Source organism: Labrus bergylta, chromosome 14, assembly GCF_963930695.1.
Source record: "Labrus bergylta chromosome 14, fLabBer1.1, whole genome shotgun sequence".
Classification (NCBI taxonomy): domain Eukaryota; kingdom Metazoa; phylum Chordata; class Actinopteri; order Labriformes; family Labridae; genus Labrus; species Labrus bergylta.
In genome coordinates this window covers 8287668-8309858 of record NC_089208.1, presented here as the reverse complement: position 1 = coordinate 8309858, position 22191 = coordinate 8287668, and the positions used below count along the sequence as shown (strand labels likewise).

The 22191-nt window shown below is 40.7% G+C and overlaps 1 protein-coding gene across 4 annotated transcripts in view; it reads left to right on the top strand.

Moving 5' to 3' along the window:
• abr (ABR activator of RhoGEF and GTPase) overlaps nucleotides 1–22191 on the top strand; it is a 138682-nt gene that overhangs the window by 50106 nt on the left and 66385 nt on the right. For 3 of the 4 annotated variants that reach the window (XM_020653784.3, XM_020653785.3, XM_020653786.3), the window contains exons 2-5: nucleotides 2903–3084; nucleotides 12942–13040; nucleotides 15658–15843; nucleotides 21402–21509. In XM_020653784.3, the coding sequence (XP_020509440.1) occupies nucleotides 2903–3084; nucleotides 12942–13040; nucleotides 15658–15843; nucleotides 21402–21509 (575 nt within the window). Of the gene's footprint in view, nucleotides 1–2902; nucleotides 3085–7749; nucleotides 8088–12941; nucleotides 13041–15657; nucleotides 15844–21401; nucleotides 21510–22191 lie in introns of those variants that run through there. The other variant, XM_029281166.2, reaches the window with a different exon arrangement.

The following is a 22191-nucleotide window of genomic DNA, read 5'->3' as shown; positions in this document are numbered from 1 at the left end:
CTGATTGGTGTTATTTGATTCAGACGGGTTGAGCTGCAGCATCATAAGCATAATGTTAAGCCTATATGTAATTTGAATAGTCATCAACTCAATATTAGCTTAATTTTGAAAACCAGAGGGTTTTACTTTGGTCTCAAAACATCATCATCATCATCATCCTCATCCGTGAGCTAGGAAAAGGTGTTGGTTAACTAACACAGTTCTCCGTTTCTCTGTTTCGCTGAAATACACTCCGGCAACTTCAGCAGATTGGGGACAAACTCACCCATCAGGAGGCCAGAAGGTGTACAGGAGAGTGAGAGGGTGAACAGATGGGCGCGAGAGGAAAAACAAATACATGGCATGAGATTCACAGTTGCATATTAGAGGAACAGATCTTTTCCGTGGCACGATACGGTGGGCGTGGGCAGATGACCCTGCCTCAGTGTTTTCTCCCCTCTCTTCCCCTTTATGTCCGATGTTGCACTCATCCCACATATCTCGCGCAACACCTCATTGCTCTGTCACTGTTTTTTTTTCTCTTAATGCTTCACAAAGTCAGCTGAGACCAAAATGTGCCATTTGTCAGCTATTTGTCCAACAGCTCTAAAGCATATGGTGGCCGTGACTTTGCACGGCTCTCATAAATACTCGCATGCAACCAACAGATGGAGGGATTTTTTTGATTGGCAGGTGGATGGAACAGTTACTCTGGGTTATGGTGCGTGTAAGAAGGTGACAGACGGGGGGAGGAAGGAGGAAGGAGGAGGAAGGGGGCATACTTTAGACATCCATTGTCTATATTGTGTGACCACTCGGAGGGGATTGAACCCTATTTTTTAATTCATTCTCATTTTTGCTTTTAGAGTTGAATAGTGATTCTGAATGAACTTAATGATCCCCTTTTGAAAAAAAAAAAAAAAAAACACTTCACACCCACTTGAGCATGTATATTGTGTGCAGCTGTACTGAACGGTGGTTTGTTGTGTTCAGGCAGATAGGCTCACCTACGCATCTCCCACATTATTTGCTTTTCAAATATTTTTGTTCTGCTTTTAAAAAGCAGCCCACGGCTTTATGGCTTCTAGTAATAGTTACATAAAGCTGTGCCTGCCTGCACTTCTCCATTTCCAAGTTCTTAAAATGACGATGTGCTGCTTTCCCAGATGACTAAATAACATTTTTGACCGTCAGGGTGAAGCACGAACGACTTTCATGCAAGAAAAAACCCCCTCTGTGTTCTTTGTTCAGCCTCAGTGTTGTTAACAATATTCCTGACTGTCCATCTGTACGACGCGCCTTGTCTCTAACAGTAACACATCACATATAAGAGGTGTCAGCCTTACTTTTTTTTATTTTTATTTTTTTTTATTACTAGGCTTTCTATATCCCTCCATAGATTGTTGTTATTCTACTCCAGTGTTCTTCTGGAGACAGAGCAGGACTCGTTTCAGAGCCAGTGTTGTTGTTCTCCTCCAGACGAGCTGTCACTTCTGCTCAGGCCTAAACGCAGGTCTCGTCCATGGACATGAATACTGACCTCGATACCGACACCAATGCTAAAGAAGCAACTTAGGGGAGAAAAAAACAAAAAGCCAAATAAATAATATAAAGTTAGCTTCAGAGAGCGAAATAAAAAAAAATGGATTCATGGATTTAATAGAAGTTAGTTCATATTCTCTTTGGATAGAAGTAAACAAGACATCAGAAGAAAATTCCAAAGCACTCTTTATCTTTAAGTTACTTTGTGGCCCATATTGCCTTTATTTGATAGGACAGCTGAAGAGAGAGAGAGAGAGAGGAATGTTGGGAGAAGAGAGGAGGGGAAGACATGCAGCAAAGGGCCAATGTCGGATTTGAACATCCTTGCTGCCACAAGAACTACATGTAGCCTCTGTGCATGGGGAGCACAACATAACCGCTAGGCTATCGGGCACCCTGACACTCTCTTTTTAAAGTGAAATATCTTTATCGTCCTGGCGTTCTCGTGTAAACCATAAAGACAAACTCCACACTTATGTGAGTCAAAAACTAAGGAAAGGGAACGTGTTGTTGTTTGCAGCTTTGTGGGACTCTCATCACAAGCACTGACTATAAAATCTGTTTATCAGTTATATTAAACTTTTACTCTAACATGAGTTCAGCCCACGTGGACTGTTTCTGTCGGTTGTTGTGTTTTAGCCATAGCGTCTCTCAAACGGCTCTGTATGGTTTCTGTTTTATGTGATATATCAGGTTCTGTCTTTTGTTTGATGCACAGCTGAACCATTGTCTACACTCAATGTTTAAGTACAGATTTAATGATTCAAACTAAAGAGGATTATTTTGGATCAATCTGTAAAATGAAGGAAAAACATGTTAAACATAATTATCCTGAGCCAAAACTGACATCTTCACATTGCCTATCTGGTCCAACCAAAAGTCCAAAACCAAATTACTCTTTATACTTACTCTTTATTTACTCATAAATTACAAAGAAAAGCAGCAAATCTTTACATTTAAGCAGCTGGAACCAGAAAGTCTTTTATTGAAATCTGACCGAAAGGATAAATCGAGCAACAGCTCTTCTTTAAACTGAAGTCAAAACAGTTGACCGCTCCTCTTTTTCTTCTTCTTTAAACCAGTATAAAACCTCTTGGTATAAGGCATTCCATATTTACTCTCCACAGATCTAACAGAGAATATAGTGAGTTTCAGCAGGATATAATGTTTGAAAGAAAATAGCATTATATTGACAGACTATGAATGAATATTAATATGCATAGAAAATACTACATTGTTCTCACCGAGTCGTGGTTGTGAGTCACCAGAGCCGAGCGACGGCCTTGTTCTCTGTGATGGAATGCTAATCAGCACATCTCTCTCTTCTTCTCTCCATCCCACACTCTCTCTCTCTCTCTCTCTCTGCCTCTCTATCCTGCAGACTTTAACTACAATACAGATGGCTACGAGGGCGACGGAGCTGAAGACGGCAAGTCTCAGGACGGCTCCGAGACGCTGCCCTATATAGACGAGTCGCCCACCATGTCCCCTCAGCTGTGCGCGCCTCAAGGGCCCGACGGAGAGACGGTCTCCCCCACACCACCCGAGGGCCTGCTGGCAGGGGTAAAGACGGACACACACACACACACACACACACACACACACAGTACAAAGGAATGAGAAAGTCAGTAGCAGTCCTTGACGCTTGAATCTCCATACACAACTTCACACTGTCACACAATGGAAGAACAGATGGCGATGAGAGAGCTGGAAACATAAATCACAGACCTGATGTTTCAGGCTGTCATCGTTCACCAGATGAGTGATGAGTTCTCCTTCAGGCAAGTCCAGTAGAAAGCTTGTGTGTTCTTGCTCTGCAGCTAGTATGTTAGTGACAGCGAAATTCTCTCAAAGCAATCTTTGAGATACAACACTGCATTTCTACACGTCAGCAAACCGGTCACCAAATGTTGGATTCATTTGTCGGTGTAATGTAAGGCGTGCTCGTGATCATTTCTTCTTGTAGATTAATCTACTGACAACTTAAATGATTAGTCCATAAATCCATGTTTTCTAAACATTTCTAAAACATTCCAAACCGAAGGACTCTTCTTCTACTTTTGTAAATAAAGAAACGCAGCGATCCCTTACACTTAAGAAACCACGTCGGTTTGAATGTTTTTGCTTTAAAAAAATCAAGATGATACGAAAAGGTTTGTCAAATAGTTTGCAGTTCATTTTTCTAAGGTTTACAAATCGAGTCACTGACTCATTGTTGCAACTACTGTTTGGCGACACCTCCGCTATTCTGAAGGCGCCGCTCTCTTCAAGCGACACGCGTCCTATCCCTCTCCACTCACGTTCACAGAAGGAGTTATAAAATTGAACGCACCGTAATTACGCACGATTAAGCGCGAGCAGCTCCAAGTTCCAAATATATTTAGGGTGTAAAACTTCCAATAATGACACATTTGTTGCTGTAGTCTTTCCTCCTGTGTTCCAGCCATCAACCATCAGTAATGATAAACACACTGACAATGTGTCAGGAGAGTGATGAAGCAGATGTGACATGTTATCATCAGCCTCAGATTCCTTGTGTTATTAGCAGCAGGACTTTCACCTGGGTTGACTCCACTTCAGGCTCCATCTGTACCGACAGTCTTCAGGTCTTTTCTGGGCTGCTGATTGTTTCTTCCCAGAGTTAGCCGCCGTGTCCTGACCCTGTGTAATTGTCAGCAATTAGACCGAATAGCCGAGTGCCTGCAGCACACTGCGGGTGGTGCATTCATCACAGCAGCAGGAAATGACTGCTGACCCAGATGGGGTTTGACGCCACCGGGACCAATCAGCTGCTTTGAGTGGGAAGGCAGAACACATTCCTGAACTTATTTACTCATTTAAACTTTCATGTTTTTAAAGTTATAATTGCAGTAAGGATTTGTTCAGCCAATGATCTCTCCAGTAGTGTTTTGGGGTATTTTCTTTCATGAGTGTACACCAGCTGTGCATTACTAAGTTTAACAATCGGTAGATAGCACCATTTTCTGTGTGTGTTTATTCACATTGTCTCTGTTTACTAGGGAAGTAAGAAACTCAAATCACTTACTGTTTTCTGATGACTTTGCCAGTTAATTCATTCCAGGCACCAGACAGTTTGAAAGGCAGATTCTAATGGACTCTTGCGTTCACATTAATTTCAGATAAAGTACCACCATTACTAAAGTCCTAATGTTTTCTGAATGTTGTTTGCTGCGTTTTTCTGTGTCATTTATCCTCCGTGTGTCAGTATTTAGCAGGGAAGCAGAGCTCTTTTAATTCCTTGCGGCTGTGTATGTGTGCATGTGTTTGTATAAATGTGACTTCTGTAGTCTTGTGTGACCTCTGTTTGGGTAAGCTGGTGCTTCAGCTTCCCTGGGAGGCCGAGCGGGAGTCATGTTGACCCTGACCTGAACCGACCCTGCATGACACACACAGACAAAGAGAGAGAGAGAAAAAAAGACGCTAGTAGCGTTTTTACCTAAGAGCAGCTTTGATATGCAGTATGGAAGAGCCTGAATGAGTAAAATCGCAATCATAAGGTTGACTCAGACCTCTGATGATTTACACGTTCACAGCTTTGGAGGAATCTACTTTTATGCATTTAGCAGAGTCTTAGAAAGGCCTGCTCACTGACACATTTTGTGTCTCACATACCCTTTTACATTCAGAATCCAAGTTGCTTTCTTTGCCCGTTAAACCTGCCTACTCTCTCCAGCTTGTATTTCTCTTTAAATCTCTCTTCCAAGCTGCTCTGTTATCACTGCGTAATGGTGATATTGTAAATACATATTGGCCTTTATCATTGACCTTCTTATAATGATGGTGATTTATGAATTATTAACATCATTGTTCTGTTTTATTCATTGTGAATCACCGTGCAGGGGTTGGCCCATGTAGATGGGAATGTGTCTCCATCTAGTGGCAAGTTGGGGAAAAAAGGACATTTGAAACAAATGGAAACATTTTAGTTAACTATTTAAAAGAATTGAAGAAGTGCATGTGCTCACTGCCCAGTCAGTTTCAGATTAAGATAATCTTTGGAACTTCTTGCCTAAAAGTAAAATAATCTGGTAAAAGACAGAGAGGTTTTTCAGTTAGAGCAATTCTACATTTTCAACAAAAATTTAAAAGTTGGTTTAACCACACAGCTTCATCAGTTTAAAGTTTAAACCTGTAAGCTTCCCACCCCCAAGAAGCCATTACTGCATGCATGTTAGTTTGAATAAGGAGATGTACTTTATTAATCCTGCAAGGGGAAAGTCTATTTTACACTCTGTAGTTGAACATGCGACACACATGCACAAACAGGATCCTATGAACTAATGGAGAGATGCCAGAGTGAAGGGGGGCTGCTCACAGCGAGTGCTTCTGTGCCTCGCTCAAGGGCACCTCGGCAGTGAACTGGCACCTCTCCAGCTACCAGACCAATTTTTGAACCGGTGACCCTCCAGTTCCCAACCCCATTCCCCACTGACCGAACTACCCCCACCCCCATATACTTACAGATTATGATAATTCTTTTTTTCTGTGATGCAGTTGTCTGCAATCACTGTGTCACTTTTGACACTTCAGTAAGAAATTGTGTCAGAGGAGTTGATGGTGTAAGAAGAGAAGAGATTGTTTGTGGAGTCACTGCAGTCCTCCTCTCCTCACCGTCTTGTTAAGTCGGCCTTTCTTTCCGCTGAGCTTGCACAGGCCTTTCATCTGCTGACAGCAGCGATCCAACGCTGACACATCCATGCCAACATGCACACATCCAGCCAGAGGAGTTTGTGGAAGGACAAACACAAGGGTTTAATTTATTCTTTTATATCTACTTCTGATTGTTAAAATGATCTTTTCCCTGTTGATCTCCCAGGATTTTTTTTTCCCCTTCTCTGATGTTTTTACTTCTTTTTAAAGTCTTTTTAGTTTTGCTGTAATAGACTTTACTGGGGTGGCTGTGGCTCAGTTGTATAGAGTCAGCCGTCTCTCAAAAAGAAGGTTGGGGGTTTTGATCCCCAGCTCCTGCAGCCACATTTCCGATTTGTCCTTGGGAAAGACACTTAACCCAAAGTCGCTCCCGCTGCTTCGTCAGCAGAGTATGAATGTGTATGAATGGGATGAGTTACTTATGATGGTCACTTTGCCATCAGTGTGTGAATGGGTAGGTGTGACCTGTAAAAGCTGCAAAAAGTAGTCCGAAGACGAGAAAAGTGCTCAAGCTCAAGTCAATTTAACAAATACCATTTGACTGATTTTCTGCATGTTATGTATTACTTTTCTATTTTTTTTTTATTCATCTAAACATTTTTTCCACTCTCTTTTAATTTGTTTTTACTTTGTCCTCTTTCGTATGAACTTTTCCCCCTAATGCCACAAGCATAAATTGACCAAACACTCCATTAGTTACCAAACACTCTTTAATGTCTCATACCTTATAAATAAAGCTGACCTGTGTAATATACTGTTGTATAGATAAGGTGAGTAAACTGTTAAACTAGCCTTGATTTTTTCCAGATTAGCCTGCAGAAATGAGAAAACATGAGAAAAAAAAATTCAATATCAACCGCCCAGGAGTTAGTTGATATTTCAGTTGTGGGTATCACTTCCTGTAAAGCAGCATCTAAGAATCAGGGGCAAGATGAGAGGTTGTGACAAGTGCATCCAAAATCAGATTTAAATAATTATTTTTGAGAATGACATTTATTTTTTATTTTTTCCATTCCTTTTATGGTATTCTCAGTTGTTTATTTTTCTAACAGCTCGTCCTGGTGCGCGCATTTCTTATTTAAACACTTTCAAAAATAAATGAGATAATTGAACCTTATGTGCTGTGTGCGCTAAAGTGCTGTTACCCGGTGAACTATGTGACCTGTAATGAGAATCAGCGACGCTAGCAGCACATTAGCTGCTCTCTGCTCCACATCTAAGCCCCTCAGCAGATCAATAAAGACACAATGGACGGAGAGAAGACAGAGGAGTGAAGAAAAAAAAAAAGGACTCTGCTGCACTGAAGAAAGAGAGAAAATAAGTGTGTGTTTGAGGAAGTGGCTGAAGACACGGAAGAAAGAAGTGAAGAAAAGCCGCAAAGTGACTCTCCCAGTGAAGCTCACACAGAAACGGCCTCTGTAGCCATCAAGGAAGTGGCTGGATAGCGTTTGTTGTGAGGGGAGGGGCGGGTGTAGAGGGAGGGCAGACCTCATCGACCGAGGTGGAGCAGTAGACACACACACACACACACACACACACACAAATGGAGCACACGCATACACACCAGGAAGCCCGGCAGAGGAAGGGGGTGGGGTTGGTGTAGGCGGCGTCCTCTCTCTTTCTCTCTCGGTGTCCAGACGACGTGCTCTGAAGGGGAAAACACTGATGTGTCCCGGCAGGCCCTGAAGACGGGAATCTCAGGCAGAAAGGGGAGAGGAGGAGGCAAGAAGAAGGAGTAAAGAAAGAAAGCAAGAAGCATGGAGGAGGAAGAGGAGGAGGTGCTGTGCTACTTGGACAGGGTGCTGGAGGAGGAGGAGGAGGAGGAGGAGGAGGAGGTGTTTGAATATGGAGATGGGGAGCTGGATCCCATCACTCCCATACACAGACAGTTCAAGGTGAGACAGGACAGCAGGACAGTTGGATGCAGGGGACTCCACACACACACACACACACACACACACACACACACACACACACACACACACACACACACACACACACACACACACACACACACACACACACACACACACACACACACACACACGTACGCAAAGGACTCTAACTCTTTTACAAGGCTTGAAATCTTGCAGAGTGTAAGGTTTTTTTGTTGTCTTGGTTCAATGTGGCGGCATTATGTGCTGCTACATGTGCCTAAGAGCCATCTGTGCTGCAAGCGTGTGCGCACGTGTGTGTGTGTGCGCGCGCGTGTGTGTGTGTGTGTGTGTGTGTGTGTGTGAGATTGTGTGACAGCCATTGGTCTCTCAGTATGGCCTGATGATGAGGCAGCTACTCAAAAGCACATGTTTCAATACTCTGGTGCTTTTTAAACCCAGCTGCTTTCTGTTTGTAATGGTCACTTCTCTCTCTCTCTCTCTGTGTGTGTGTGTGTGTGTGTGTGTGTGTGTGTCTGTCTGTGTGTGTGTGTGTCCGTGCTCCCAGTAGATGTATTGACAGAAAGCAGGCCTGCTCTGTGCTGTTGCCCGTCACTCTTAATATCTTCATATCTCCTTCATGACGCAGAATAAGAACACACAGGGTTTCTCTGTGTGTGTATAGTCTAACTGAGAAGTGCACACACTGGAGCAGGTTGCCATGGAAAAATGCTTTCACCGCTCATGTATTTCTCATCTTGCCCTCTCGCCACACAGTAGCTCTTTGTAGAGCAAAGGGAAAAATGTTCCCACTGGTGGAAGAAATCGTTTTTTTTTTCCTTCCTTTCCTGTCTTGTCACTGAAGGAGTGAACTTGACACGTCACCAACAAACATGTTGACTGACATTAAAATGCATTTCTGTGTGCCATTAAGTCAAGGGGGATGGCAACGTTAGGCATCTTTAAGCATGAATACCTTGTTAGAAGCAGCAATAACAAAGATTTGAACTGATATGTTTTTCTTTTTTAGACTGATACCGATTTGGCAGCCAATATTGGACATTTTAAAAACAGATCAATCGTTGTCATACACTGTCAACCATTTTTTAGTGTTGACTCTCGTCTCCTCAGTTTGATGCTCTTTTACACGTGTTACTGACGGTGCTTAGAGAGTTATAAACTATGGAGTTTGAGCAACAACATTCTGAATTACACAAAGTTTTGTTTTCACCTCCCTATTTTTCTTTAAACGTTTTCATATCAGCGTATAATGAAAAGCCTATACGCTGTCGCTGAAGCAGATATATTTAGTGATGACATGTTCTTTTTGAAGCTTAAAATATACATCGAGCTGTAGCATGGTTGCATATCAAAGAATAACCGAAGAGTATGAGTCATTGCTGGAGCTGCATTTGTCCTGAGCTTTATAGAAATGATCTTTCAGACTCTTTAAAGGGAATAGAGTGATTAAAAATGACTCTGAGGCTCGAACCCTGATTAGCCTACACATGCTGTTCATTGCTGCAGACATGATGTAGAAAACAAATCATTGACAAAGAACAAATACTGAACAAACCATGGTTGTTCTTCTGCTGTAATTGAGTTGTAAACAGTTTCCACCAATGAACAGCAGATAAAGCACCGACACTGTAACCATGTGTGTGAATTGTAAGACATGACTTAAAAAAAGTTTTTTGCCTCATAAATATTTCTTGTTTCTCACTGTAGAGACCTTTTTAAAATACTGCTTGTTACGTATGTCGGACGTAAATATCTTTATGATTTTACAGTAATACTTTTGTAATGAAGAAAGCACAGGTTGAGTGTACTGAACCTGGTAATAAAGTTTGCCTTCAGTCTTGAGGGCTAAAATCAGTGTGAGACTCCGTGTTGATCGGGTTAAACTATGACATCACAGCTCCTTCCTTCTCTTATCAGGCAGAGCTGCTGTGCTGATATCATTGTAAAGATCTGTCTGTGTTAATAATTAATCTCCCACTCCTTTCACACACTTGGACTTTGGCCTCCCATGTACGTACATAAACTTAGTGACACTCAGATGTGTCTTTGACTGAAGCTCATCCGTTTATTGCCTTTGACCTGTGTGTTAGGATGTGTGTGTGTCTAAACACAGAGAGAGTGACTGACAGCTGGAAAGTCTAGATGGGTTACATAAGCTGCTGCTGTATATTCTTTTTATATATATGATTTATTTTAACACATTTCAATTGAGTTGGTCAACACATTTTTAATTATAAATACAGCGACCTGACTAAAACTTGTTAAGATGACATTAACTATACTCTGGATTTTTTATAACTGACAGCAAAGTGTGAATCATGCAGCAGGTCTTAATTTTAGATATATTAAGCAATGATTATCATCATCTCACCATCAACAGCTTGATGATTAAAGGAGTGTAGAAGGAATCGGGTAAATCAGGGTGTTTGGAGGATATATATACACAGTTCCTTTACTTTCTTGTAATGAAGATTGACACACTATAAAAGCTTGAATGTGTAACAACATATTAATCTTTTACATGCTGTTACAACTCATTGACCTACAGTCTGATACACTGCTTGCAGAGCACTTTAAGTCAGTACCACTGCTAGATGTCTATTCTTCTCTCCAAGAGGAGCACTTTCCACACATACAGAGGCTCAGAAGATATTGATCCTTTTTGGATCTACCTAGATATATAATCAAAGACTCTCAGTGATGGAGTTAAACAAATCTTACTGACGATCGTCTGTCTGCAGTTCTTTTTCTTTCTTTCTGTTTAAGCAGTAAAATGTAGCGACATCATTTATTTTCACTTAGGCCTATGCAAAGAAAGAATGAAAAGGTGCTGGAAGACGAGAAACGGATCAACCTGCCTTTTGAACAAGGAAAGAAATGTAAAAGAAAACTATATGTAAAAATGTACATCATGGTAATGTTCATTGGCCAAAATATTTACATAAATACATGTATATATACCATGTGTGCGTACTACTGTAAAGGGTCCTTAGGTTTCTTGAAAGGCGCTATATAAATCAAAGTTATTATTATTATTTTTGAATCCGTCACACATTCTATTCATACTCTATATAAATACTTAATTAAATACTTTATATAAAAGTGGACTATTTCAATCCAATTCATTCTGAGCAAATATTGTATTCACATGAATAGAAGTGGTCAGTACTTTCTGTAAATACAAAGGTCATGGACCACGTTTAGATTCAAACATAAATGACAACATTATTAACTCAGAAACAGTTTAATGTAGCTTTCCTTCGCATATCCACTTCAGACTTTCATCCTGACTTCATTTGTTCAAGCCCAACACGGACTAGATTTCTCGCACAGAAAAGAAAAGCAGGAAAACAGAAAAGGAGGTCACTAAACTACAAACAAGAAAGCAATGGAACTTGTTACTGTTTATGTTACTGTATGTAAACTTAATGTTGGTCTTTGAAATTTAACTAAAACATGCACATTTTTAAAATAGTTTTCGTGAATGTTGACAGAATAGTGTTATCATGTTGGTTTTTTCACCATGCCTGTTTTTATATTGCCTCAAAACCATACAATTGACTGCTTTTTAAGTAAATAGATATGCCGGCCCTCCACATGAGCACCAGTGTCTCATGTGGCGCCCGGGGAACATTAATTCCCCTCCCCTGAATTAAACACTCCATGAATTAAAAAAAAAAAAAGATCTTATTTAACCAATCTCCTTCCCCAAATACGTAACAGAAATTGCCGCTATAGATGATTTCTCATTCCTCTAGACAAGTTTTAAATAGACATTTACACACATCAAAATGCACTCAGATATTTAACATTATACTACTGTTAGGTCTGACCGAAGACTCTGACTGGACAAGACACAATCCATGAGTGCTGGTAACCATAGACGGCAGCATGAGTGCAGGAGATTGTTTGGGTTTGCTCGAGTGTTTGAGTTGGTGGAGGTTGTTTTCATTTTCTTCTCCATGCTGGTTGTATAACTGTTCTATACAATTACTCGGTCAGGATGTTGTTCAGAATGTCAGAACTGAGTCACAGCAGTGCTGACAGTCAGTACAACATCACTTCTTCTTTTGTGATTTTTCTTAATCTACAACTGACTGAGTTCATATTGTCAGATTATTTACTGTCACTATTAAATATGTGTTTGTATTCTTTTTAGTACTCCACAGGTTGACTGTACACACTGATACACAAAACTTCTTTGATGTTTATATTTAAACTGATTCTAAAATGAAACTTTACTTCTCTGACCATCACCATCAACTGATCTTAGCACATACAGCACCTGGAAAATAAATAATACAATAAGCACGTGTATGGCTTTGTAGCACAATGTACATGCTGTGATTCTGTGAAGAATGTATTCAATTTGATGTACAATAAAACAGAAACACTGTCATACATCTCAGCTCAGTTTAACCCTTCTAGCTCACTGATTGCAGATGCATTACTCACATTTTCTAGTTCAAATGAGTGAGAATTTTGACTCAAAGTTGTGCTATCATCAAAATACCACAACTGCCCTGAAACGCTGTAGAGGAGTAAGACTTTCCACAGAGGAAGCAGGTCATTTTTTTTTTTTCAGATGAGCTAAGGTTCCTAATAAGCAGCTGCTCAACAACTCTCATTCCAAAGCACTTTGGAGGTGTTATTAATCTCATCAAGTTTACCTGATGTGATGACTCGAGTTGCATCAAGCAGGATACAAGCTTGAGTACATTTTACTGGAAAATAAATTACCCCTGGAAACAAAGAGATTTTTTGTGTGTGTGTATGTATGTGCAATGTGTAAGTACATGTATAATACATCAGTAATAACATTTTGGTTTTATTTGTTTGTTTGTTTTTCTGCAGGGAGAGATAGAGAAAGGACTGGAGATGAAAAAACTGGTGTTGTCTGGTTTCTTAGCCAGCGAGGAGATATACATTAACCAGCTGGAGGCTCTTCTACTGGTGAGACACTCTCTCTTTCTCTCACACTCACACACACACACACACACACACACATGCATGTAGCATGTTGTTGCTGCATTGTGTATTGCTGCAGGTCTGTGTCAACTTTCAGAGCACCATCAGTGGTTAACGGTGTGGCTGATCGCAGGGTCACCCTCGAGCAGTTTCCTGAAACTCTAACTGAACGTGCTTCCCCACGCTAAGCCACTATGTCATATCCTGCCGCCCTCAGTCACACACCACTTTGGCCGGCACCTTGTCAGTTTGACATCAAGCACAATGCTAGCTCTACATTTGTTTGATCACAACAACATTTATAGCATGACTGTGACCTCCAGTGTGAAGTCAAACACAGACCGCAGTAACAGAGGCAAACACCTGGTCTGTGCCTCAGCTCCATCTCTGTCAGCTCTCAATGACGACACCAAGAGTCACTTTACAATTTCACCAAGATTGTTCCTGTCCTCGTCCACTTCCTCAGTCGTTGAAAGAATGACTGAGTAACTTTTTACCTTTGTTGCACTAAGAGGATCCACAAGTCTTACTTTACCCTAACAAATTAAAGGAGAGGCATGGCTTGTTAGCAAATGTCACAAGAATGTGTTGAACTATTTGTTTATTCTTTAAGGTACTTCAACATGGTCAGGTCTTGATGCTTAACATTGTAGTGATAGCCACCACTAAATCTAGGGATACTGGTGTTCATACCTAATATAATTTTTATAGTCAGTTTTTACTGCTCACAGTAGAGTAATTCTAACAGAGTAAGTAGGTAGTAGGTTGACCAGGAAACAAGCACAGAAAAGCATGTACACAATAGATAACAGCACTATGCAGTACATAGAAGTCAGTCAGTGCGAAATATTAAAGAGAATGAGTATGATAAATACTGTCATTATAGGGCAATTGTTAGTGGTGATAATTTGCTGCTTTGATTAGACATCACCTGACTGTGTTTGTAAAAGACACCTGGACTATTATGACTCCTCCCACCTAAAGAAACCCCTTAAATACAGGAGTGAAACAACGGGTTGAATACAGAAGATTTACGCACTGACGAGGCTGAACTCAAGAACAAACATTGTTTGGACGATTTTATAGGAATTATGCCAATTTGCATGATTTATAAGTCATCATGGGAATGGCTTTTTATTTGACACTGAAGCAGCACCGTTCCTTTCTCAACAGACATTTCCCACCAAAGAACAGTCCATACACAAAACACGGTGTGTAAAACAAACCAAGTCAAACAGTAATCAAAAGTTCCCACCCTGGCCTGTTCAGCGAGGCCTTTTTGTGTAGGGCGGCTATAGCAGCAGGGATCAAGACGAGCCCTTCTGCACCTCAGGGCTCTGTACCTTCATCCTCAGGGAAGGGGAGAGAGGTGGATGATTGGTGGATGTGTGAGGCTGAAATGCGTGTGATGTGCCGGGTTGTTGAGTCCTGTTTGGGAGAACAATTATTCTGGCAGCCGTGGTTGTGATGCGTGTGAGTTGTAGCACTGTTTTTAAACAGATAACATGTTGATGAAGCAGGTGGAACAGGACAGTAGGATGGGCTGGATCATGCTTTCATTTGACTTACCTGACTATGGAGCCTGGGGATGCTCCATAATTTTGAGCTTGGAATGAGCCATTTCTTTAAAGATGCACACTTTCTCAGCAAGGCCATTACTAGACACAGATTTTTAAAGATTCAACCTCCAGATGTAAATTGGCTGCTTATTAATACTTGAAAAGTGAGATTTCCAACAGCTCTGTTATTTAGCTCACTTGTATTTCGGCTACCGCCATAATCCCACGATCCTATCCTGCATTGTAACAAATATCATCAAGAGATAAAAAAAAAGATGGAATTTATTATATGTCACTTTAACACTTAGCATTGTTGTCAAAACTAATGAGGGCTTTTAAGCCTCAGTGCATATAGAGGTTTCTGGGGGGGCGTTGATTGTGTGTTCGACTCTGCAGCCATTGTCTGTGCTTTTAAAAGTGAGCCAGCCTGTCTGATTATCCATCAGACAACCCTGCAGCCAGGGGGACGCTGACTCACCTCCAGCCTGGGAGAACTTTTGCTTCCATGACGTGAAAGCTTTTTCTGTTTTCACTGTAATTCCGCCCCCGCCATCACCATGTCCACTCTACGCACATCTATGACTAACTGAGTTGGCGTGTGATCTGACCGGTCGGAGGGTGCACAGCAGTGAACGCAGTCACCCAATTGCAGAGCAGAGAGGCTAATATTATGCTTGTCACTGGGTGACATATATATATGTAGCAAGACCAGGCATCAGCCCAATCAGGCCACTGATTGGCCAATTTTCTGCCCCAAATTGGAATCATTATCAGAGCCTGCTCTCAAAATAGACTTCAACCCACTTTATTGACATTTGTGTGCAAGAAAACTTCATGCAGCAATAAATGCCATATATGTTAAAATAATACAAACATACAGATGTGGAAAGAGTGAAAAAGTTAAATAAACTGTTTAAAACCTGAGAAAATGAAAGAACAAATGTGTATTTAGTTTGGGTGTGATGCCCTAATTTCTACTCTTTAAAGGGGACATATTATGTGTTTGCTGATTCTTACTGTTTTCTCTGTCTGTGATGCTCCAGCCCATGCGTCCTCTGAAAGCCACGGCCACAACCTCCCAGCCCGTCCTGACCATCCAGCAGGTAGAGACCATCTTCTACAAAATCCAGGACATCTTTGAGATCCACAAGGAGTTCTACGACTCTCTTTTACCCAACATCCAGCAGTGGGACGAGAAGGTCACTGTGGGACATCTGTTCCAGAAACTGGTGAGTCTGCTGTGTGGGTAATAACTGCTCCTGAACATGCCAATGAGTGTTTAAAAGGAGGATTGTGAGGCTCTTGCTATTTGTACTTGTGAATCACTGTGGTCTGAATTAGAATGTGTGTGCGCTAGTTAGTGTGTTTGTAAGTGTGTGCGCACGTGTCAGTGGCCTGAGTGTATTAGCAGAAATGATCCAGCCTCCTGTCTGTCTTCTTTGCTCTGGATTATGTTACTTAAACGGGCACTCTGAGTACACAATGTAATATCAGCATTGTTATGAGTGTTGATGTATCTGTACAGAATTAGCACAGCTCCCGGCCCTTAGCGATAGTCTCAAAGTGTGTTAGTCCTCTCTCACATGTTGGATGTTTACATTGTCAATATGAATACAAGTTTCATTAAAACCCCTGGAAACCCAAATCCACAACTAAGTTATGTATGATCTTATGTACAGTACACAATATCAACTAGGTTACCTTCTAACTGTTCTTTGAGGTTTTTCTTATCACCTTTTCGGACGTTTGGTGATAAGTGGGCAGTGTTATAAATGACAAACAAATAATAAAAACACACATGTCCCGCCAAATCAGGTGCTACAAAACTACCCTCCTCCTACTGTTCAGCCTTCGTGCTTGTGGATGCCATTCCAGACTACACACGTCCACCTTTGAGGATGACTGCTTGTCTTGCTGTTGATTTGGAGAAACAGTGGGCTGTGTTTTGGTCAGCTGTTCCAGAGTCATGTAAAATCACTCCCACATGCTGTTCTCATTACCCCCAAAACCAGTTAACCAGTTCTGTCTGGAAAGCTCTGGGCTTTGCCAGTGAGCTTCGTCTAACGCATGGAGCGGTGTCCTGCTTCCCTGCATGTTTATTATTCAAACAGTCTGTCACAGTTTTCTTCGTGTGGATGATTTTGACATAACAAGGGAAATAAGGCGTTCAAAAGTTTGCTGCTCGCTCAGTTAGCGTGACTAGGTATCCCAGGATGCTTGGAGCAACGAGGCGGACGGTTTCATGAGGGCAAATTTTGATTGACCAAAGTGAGCTGCCACGCCCACACAGTCAAATGACCTAAACTGCAAATTTAGATGCTTTTGAACAAGGTTTTCTAATAGTTCTGAATGTTTATTTTCACCTTTTTTTTTGTGGATGCTTAATGATATATATTATATTTGTATATAAAGTTTTTTTTAATTTAAGATCAACTTTAAAGACAGCTTACAGTATGCATTAACATGTTTTCCTTTTGTTAAGACAATTGCAACATCCGACCAAAAAAAACAAGACAGAGAAAAAATAGATAAAATAAAAACAGGCAGAGAACAACAACAAAACACAAACGAGGTCACAGAGGAAGTATAGCTACAGAGGGGTGAAGAGAGGGTGTACTTAGGGAGGTATTATTTTCTGGTTACGTAGCTTGCTCTGTTTGTCTTTGGAGTGTGGGGAATATCGGCACAGTCTTTATCTCATATGGATTTTTAATATTAATTTGAGGGCAGTACACTAGGAGAACAGGAATCTGAGTAAGTGGACAAATCTTGTATCAAGGCTATGTATGCCATTGTTTCTGACGGTCAGTTAAGCCCTCATTAAGAACTAAGATATTTTAACGAGTGAATGAGATGTAATTAGCCTTTTTGAGTTTTTTAATCCTGAACCTAGAATTATAAGGTTTTTGATAAACACTGGCAAGTACAAGACAGCTTTGTAGTTGAAGTCAAAATGTCCTAAGTTAAGCATTATACAAGCATTACTGTTTAATTTCTTGCCATATTAACAACAGATAATGACTTAATCGGATTCACTGTTAAAATTAAATCCTTAACAACAACACAACATTCACGTATACAGAACAAAGACTGAAAACCTTTTGTACGGGGGAAAACACTCCGAGGAGTTTGAAATATTAATGATTCTGTTAATTCAGAAAGATGTAATCTGACCTTAAAGTCTGGCAAAGAGTTGTGCTGATTTCAGATTTGTATCTATTTTTAATCAGGCCTATAAATCCCAGAGTACATACTGGACATGTAGCCTTATTTCAAGATGATTGTAGTAAAATGGAAAGTTGGATGCACCTTCTGACAATAACATGTTTATTTTTACTACATGCAATCTTTCTTTGGCGCTACGCTTCTGTTCAAATTATTCTCACTCTGACTTTTAAAGCGTCATCTTGTGATTCCGTTTTAAACGTTGAAAAACACAGCTGCAGTATCACCTGTTCCATCAGGTGTGTGTTTTTTTTTTTTTTTTTAAGAATTTCAAAACTTTTCCGGTCTTTTCTGCTACTATCCCATTTTTTGTAAAACATGTTACTGAAATCAAATTAAAAATGTGCTTATAATTTTCCAAAAACTATTCAATTTATTTGGTAATCAAAATCTCAAAAGGGGATTAATATGACACATTGGGGAAAAAAAAGTCAGTGCCTTCTATTGAAAGTTTTAACCCACTGACTGAAAGTCACTTCCTTCATATTTAGTCAGAGAGAGAGAGAGAGAGAGAGAGAGAGAGAGAGAGAGAGAGAGAGGTTATCAAACTGATTTTTCAGTCATGTAATCGTTTGTGTCTAACAAATTAAATATTTGGCCTCTAAGACTGTGACTTTAAACTTGAATTAGGTCTTTTTGATAAAGTTTATTTCTTGATTCTACCAGTCCCTTGTTATGTATATCTAAAATGTATTTCATTACATTTCCAGAGAAGCAAGGACTTTTAAAAGTGCTTCTTCGAGCTCATGGAATTGCATTTACATAACCCATTATAATCAGTGAAGAAATGTGTGATTTTTATGTAATAAAAGACAACATTAAACTCCCAGACGGGCAAATCTTAAGACACTCAGAAAGATTGGTGGAAATGCTCAGAGCTTCTTTTTTACCAGAATAGAAAAACTAAACAGCAGAGCTCTCTCATCTAATCTAAATCTAATTCTCAACGTAATTAAAGCACCCCTCTTTCCCCCTCTCCTCTCTGTGTGGCCCTAAGGAGTCCCACCACCAAGTGACACCTATTAGTGAAGTCACCAGCTCCCATCTGTGCTCCGTATACTGTATGTGGGTACATGAGCATGTCAAGTGGCAGCTAAACATTTAGTCAGAGTGGCAGTGTGCGTGTACAGATGGCAGTGTAATTAGCTGGTGTGTTCCCTACTGCTCCCTGTCAGCAGCATGGAGGCCAGTGAAGCAAGACAAGAGGGACCAAGTTCTAGAAAGCAGGCAGGGTATGGATAAAGACAAACAGGTCCACATTTTCTCACCTTTTTCAGACGAGGAACGAGCTCAGCTGCTGGCTATGGCTGATCATTTGGACAGGCGAATGAAAACCTGACAAATTCCCTTGGGGGGCAATACTTGTGGGAAGGGTTGAGCTTTGCTGCTGTCATGGCTCTGAAGAGATTTTAGGCTAATATAAAGACTTATATCTGACCCTAACGCTCATTGTAATCCATGTTTTATGTTATCCTGGTCAGTGGATTACTGCTTCACAGTGATAACCTTTAAGCCATGCAATTGGCGTACCGCTAAATGCAAAGTTGGTCCATTGGTCTGTTAAAGAGGACATATTGTACACCTTTTGGACCTTTTCAAACAGTCCCCTGTGGTCTAAATGAAACATCAGTGCTTGTCCTTTTATATCTTGTTCTGCCCATTATACTAAGATATTTACTTTAATTACAAAGAGATGTTTAGAAAAAGAAAATATTCACATTTAAGAAGCTGTAATAATCCTTTTTCCAATTTAAAAATATCCATTAATTATTGCAGCTTTTGCTAGAAGGGCCCAAGTCTGGTCAACAATTGAGCGTGGGCTCCCTAACTCTCTTACTTCCTCCTTTCCTTCTCCCCCTCCTACATCTTCTGCTCCCCTCCCCTGCACTCAAACACAATCTGTTGTTTTCGCAGCCGCTTTGCCCTGTAAATCATGAAGGAGCTATGTATAAAGTGTTCTAAGTCCAGCATGACGATGACTGACAGCGCTGGGAAAAGATGTATCGTGTCAGTCACAGGTTGTTCAAGCAACACGATAAAATACCACAATGACGTCATTAAGTTCAGTTTGTACTTTCCAGCCGAGCTGCCAAATCAAAAATCTCTATCTTTGGAAATTCTAACATCACTCCTCGTGGTTTTCTCCTTTCCCTCTATGGTTTGAAAAATGAAGCCTGAAGTTATGAAGAGGTGATAAACAGAAAGTGACACGTGTTTGCTTCATCTGATTTCATGTCAATTTGAGTCGTTATTGGGCAAAGTGTCTGAATGATGATTGTGCTAAGATGACTCTTTCACCAAACAACTGTTGGCTTTTTGTTTGCTGCCTGTGAGAGAAATATTGATCTCATTATCTTTTAAGCTTCATCTGTGGCCGGAAGATTCCCTCATGTCTCGTCTCTTGAGCCCGACTTTCCACTTCTCCACAGTCTGAGGGGAAGTAGTGGGAGAAGAGGAAATGAAAAATAGGAGGGAAGGGGGGGGGGGGGGCCTTTAAGTACAAAAGTAACAAGTCTTCCTCATTCACTCTATTCAGCTGAATCCAATCTTATTGCTTTAATAGGGTGCAGTCAGCTCTTCAGCCCGGGCATTGAGGCATAGCTGTAGCAGGATGCATATTCATGCACTGCTGGCCTGCAGCTTGTGTTACAATGCACAGTGCAGCACAGAGCGGCTGCTAATGAAAGAAGAGAGAGAGAGAGAGAGAGAGAGAGAGAGAGAGAAAGTGACTATTTCATTTAAGAGGACTGTAGCGAGTCACCAGTGGGGTTGCATTGTGGGAAATTGATTAGCCTGTGTGCATTGTGTGTGTCTGTGTGTGTGTCTGTGTGTGTTTCAGTGTGTGTGTGTGTGTGTGTGTGTGTGATAATTTTGTGTACACTGCAATAGCAAAAGAGGGAATCCATGCCGCCTCACAGCGCTCTCTACTTCAGGCAAAACTGATGGGGATAGAAACAAATTAATCTGCAACAGCTGTGTGTGAATTGTAATATAATGCTTCTTCATGCAGGGTGATATATACAGAGCTATGTAACTCATACTCATTCAACGGTGTACTGGTTCTTTCACTATTTCACTCTTGTGTTGTGTTGTTGGAGTTAGTTATTGTTTTCCTAAACAATAAATCCGACTTTTTGTTTGTAAAGGACTAATCAATAAATCTCCCGTCAAACAGCTTGATTTGTCATACCAAATGTTCAGAAACCAAACACGTCCAATGTATTTATTTTTCCATTGAATAATCACAGAAACCATGCAGTTATATTCGGTGATACTGTTCCTTTCAACTGATGAGATGAGTAAGACTCATGTTCAGATTGTCACTGTCACATATGAGCATAGAGTTTAGATGTGGGTCACTCTTGCGTGCAGTGTGTGAACATTGCCTAACTGTTGAAGCTTTAGTAATACTAAATGTGTCAGACATTGAACCACTTGCACGGGGGAGATAACAAATTAAAGGTCACTTTCTGTGCAAAAAGAGGTTTGTTAAACTCATTATCTCACACCATCTTGTATCTCCTGTACTTTAATGTCTCTCTTTCTCTTCACTCGTTTGCAGGCCAGCCAGTTGGGAGTGTACAAAGCCTTTGTGGACAACTACAAGGTGGCGCTAGAGACAGCGGAGAAATGCAGCCAAGCCAACAGTCAGTTCCAGAAGATATCCGAGGTACGTTTGTTTTCCCAAGATGATCAGAATCTGTTCATATCATAGATAATAATTATTATATGCCTGCCGAGAAGCTGGGTAGGATATTATTATTCAAATGTATTTTATGTGTTCTGCCAAAAGGTTACAGAACAACTTTCTATTCCTCAACCAATGCTCAAGGTGGTCAACATGTTCACTACGACTAATTTAGTTACACACTGATATATTATGTTTTTAGCTATACAAAATGTTCTTCTCTAAAGTAAAGGAGAAAGCAGATTCACATAAAACAACAGCACAGAGGAGAAGCAAGGCGATGCCAAAACATCCCCTTTTTTGACAGGAAGCAGCAGTGTTTATGGGAAATGTGTTTTTTTTTAATGAGGAACACTAGTGTAAAACAATATTAACAGCTATCTGTGATGCTACACCATTCACATTTCAGCTTGTAAGTGTCAGATCATACAAGCAGTTCACAACAGAAGATGTTAATCAACTTACACCAACAGACAGCAGAGTGGATATATTTAGTATTAACAGCGTGCAGGGGTGTGAAAATCTGTCTCATTGCTTTGTAGGTGTTATAGATGGGATAACCCTTGCTAGTGCCAAACTCACTAGCATGCTCTTGGTGCATGCGAGTGTTGTGTATGTGCTAAATGTGCACATGGGCTAGTTAGTCTCTATTGATTAGTAAATG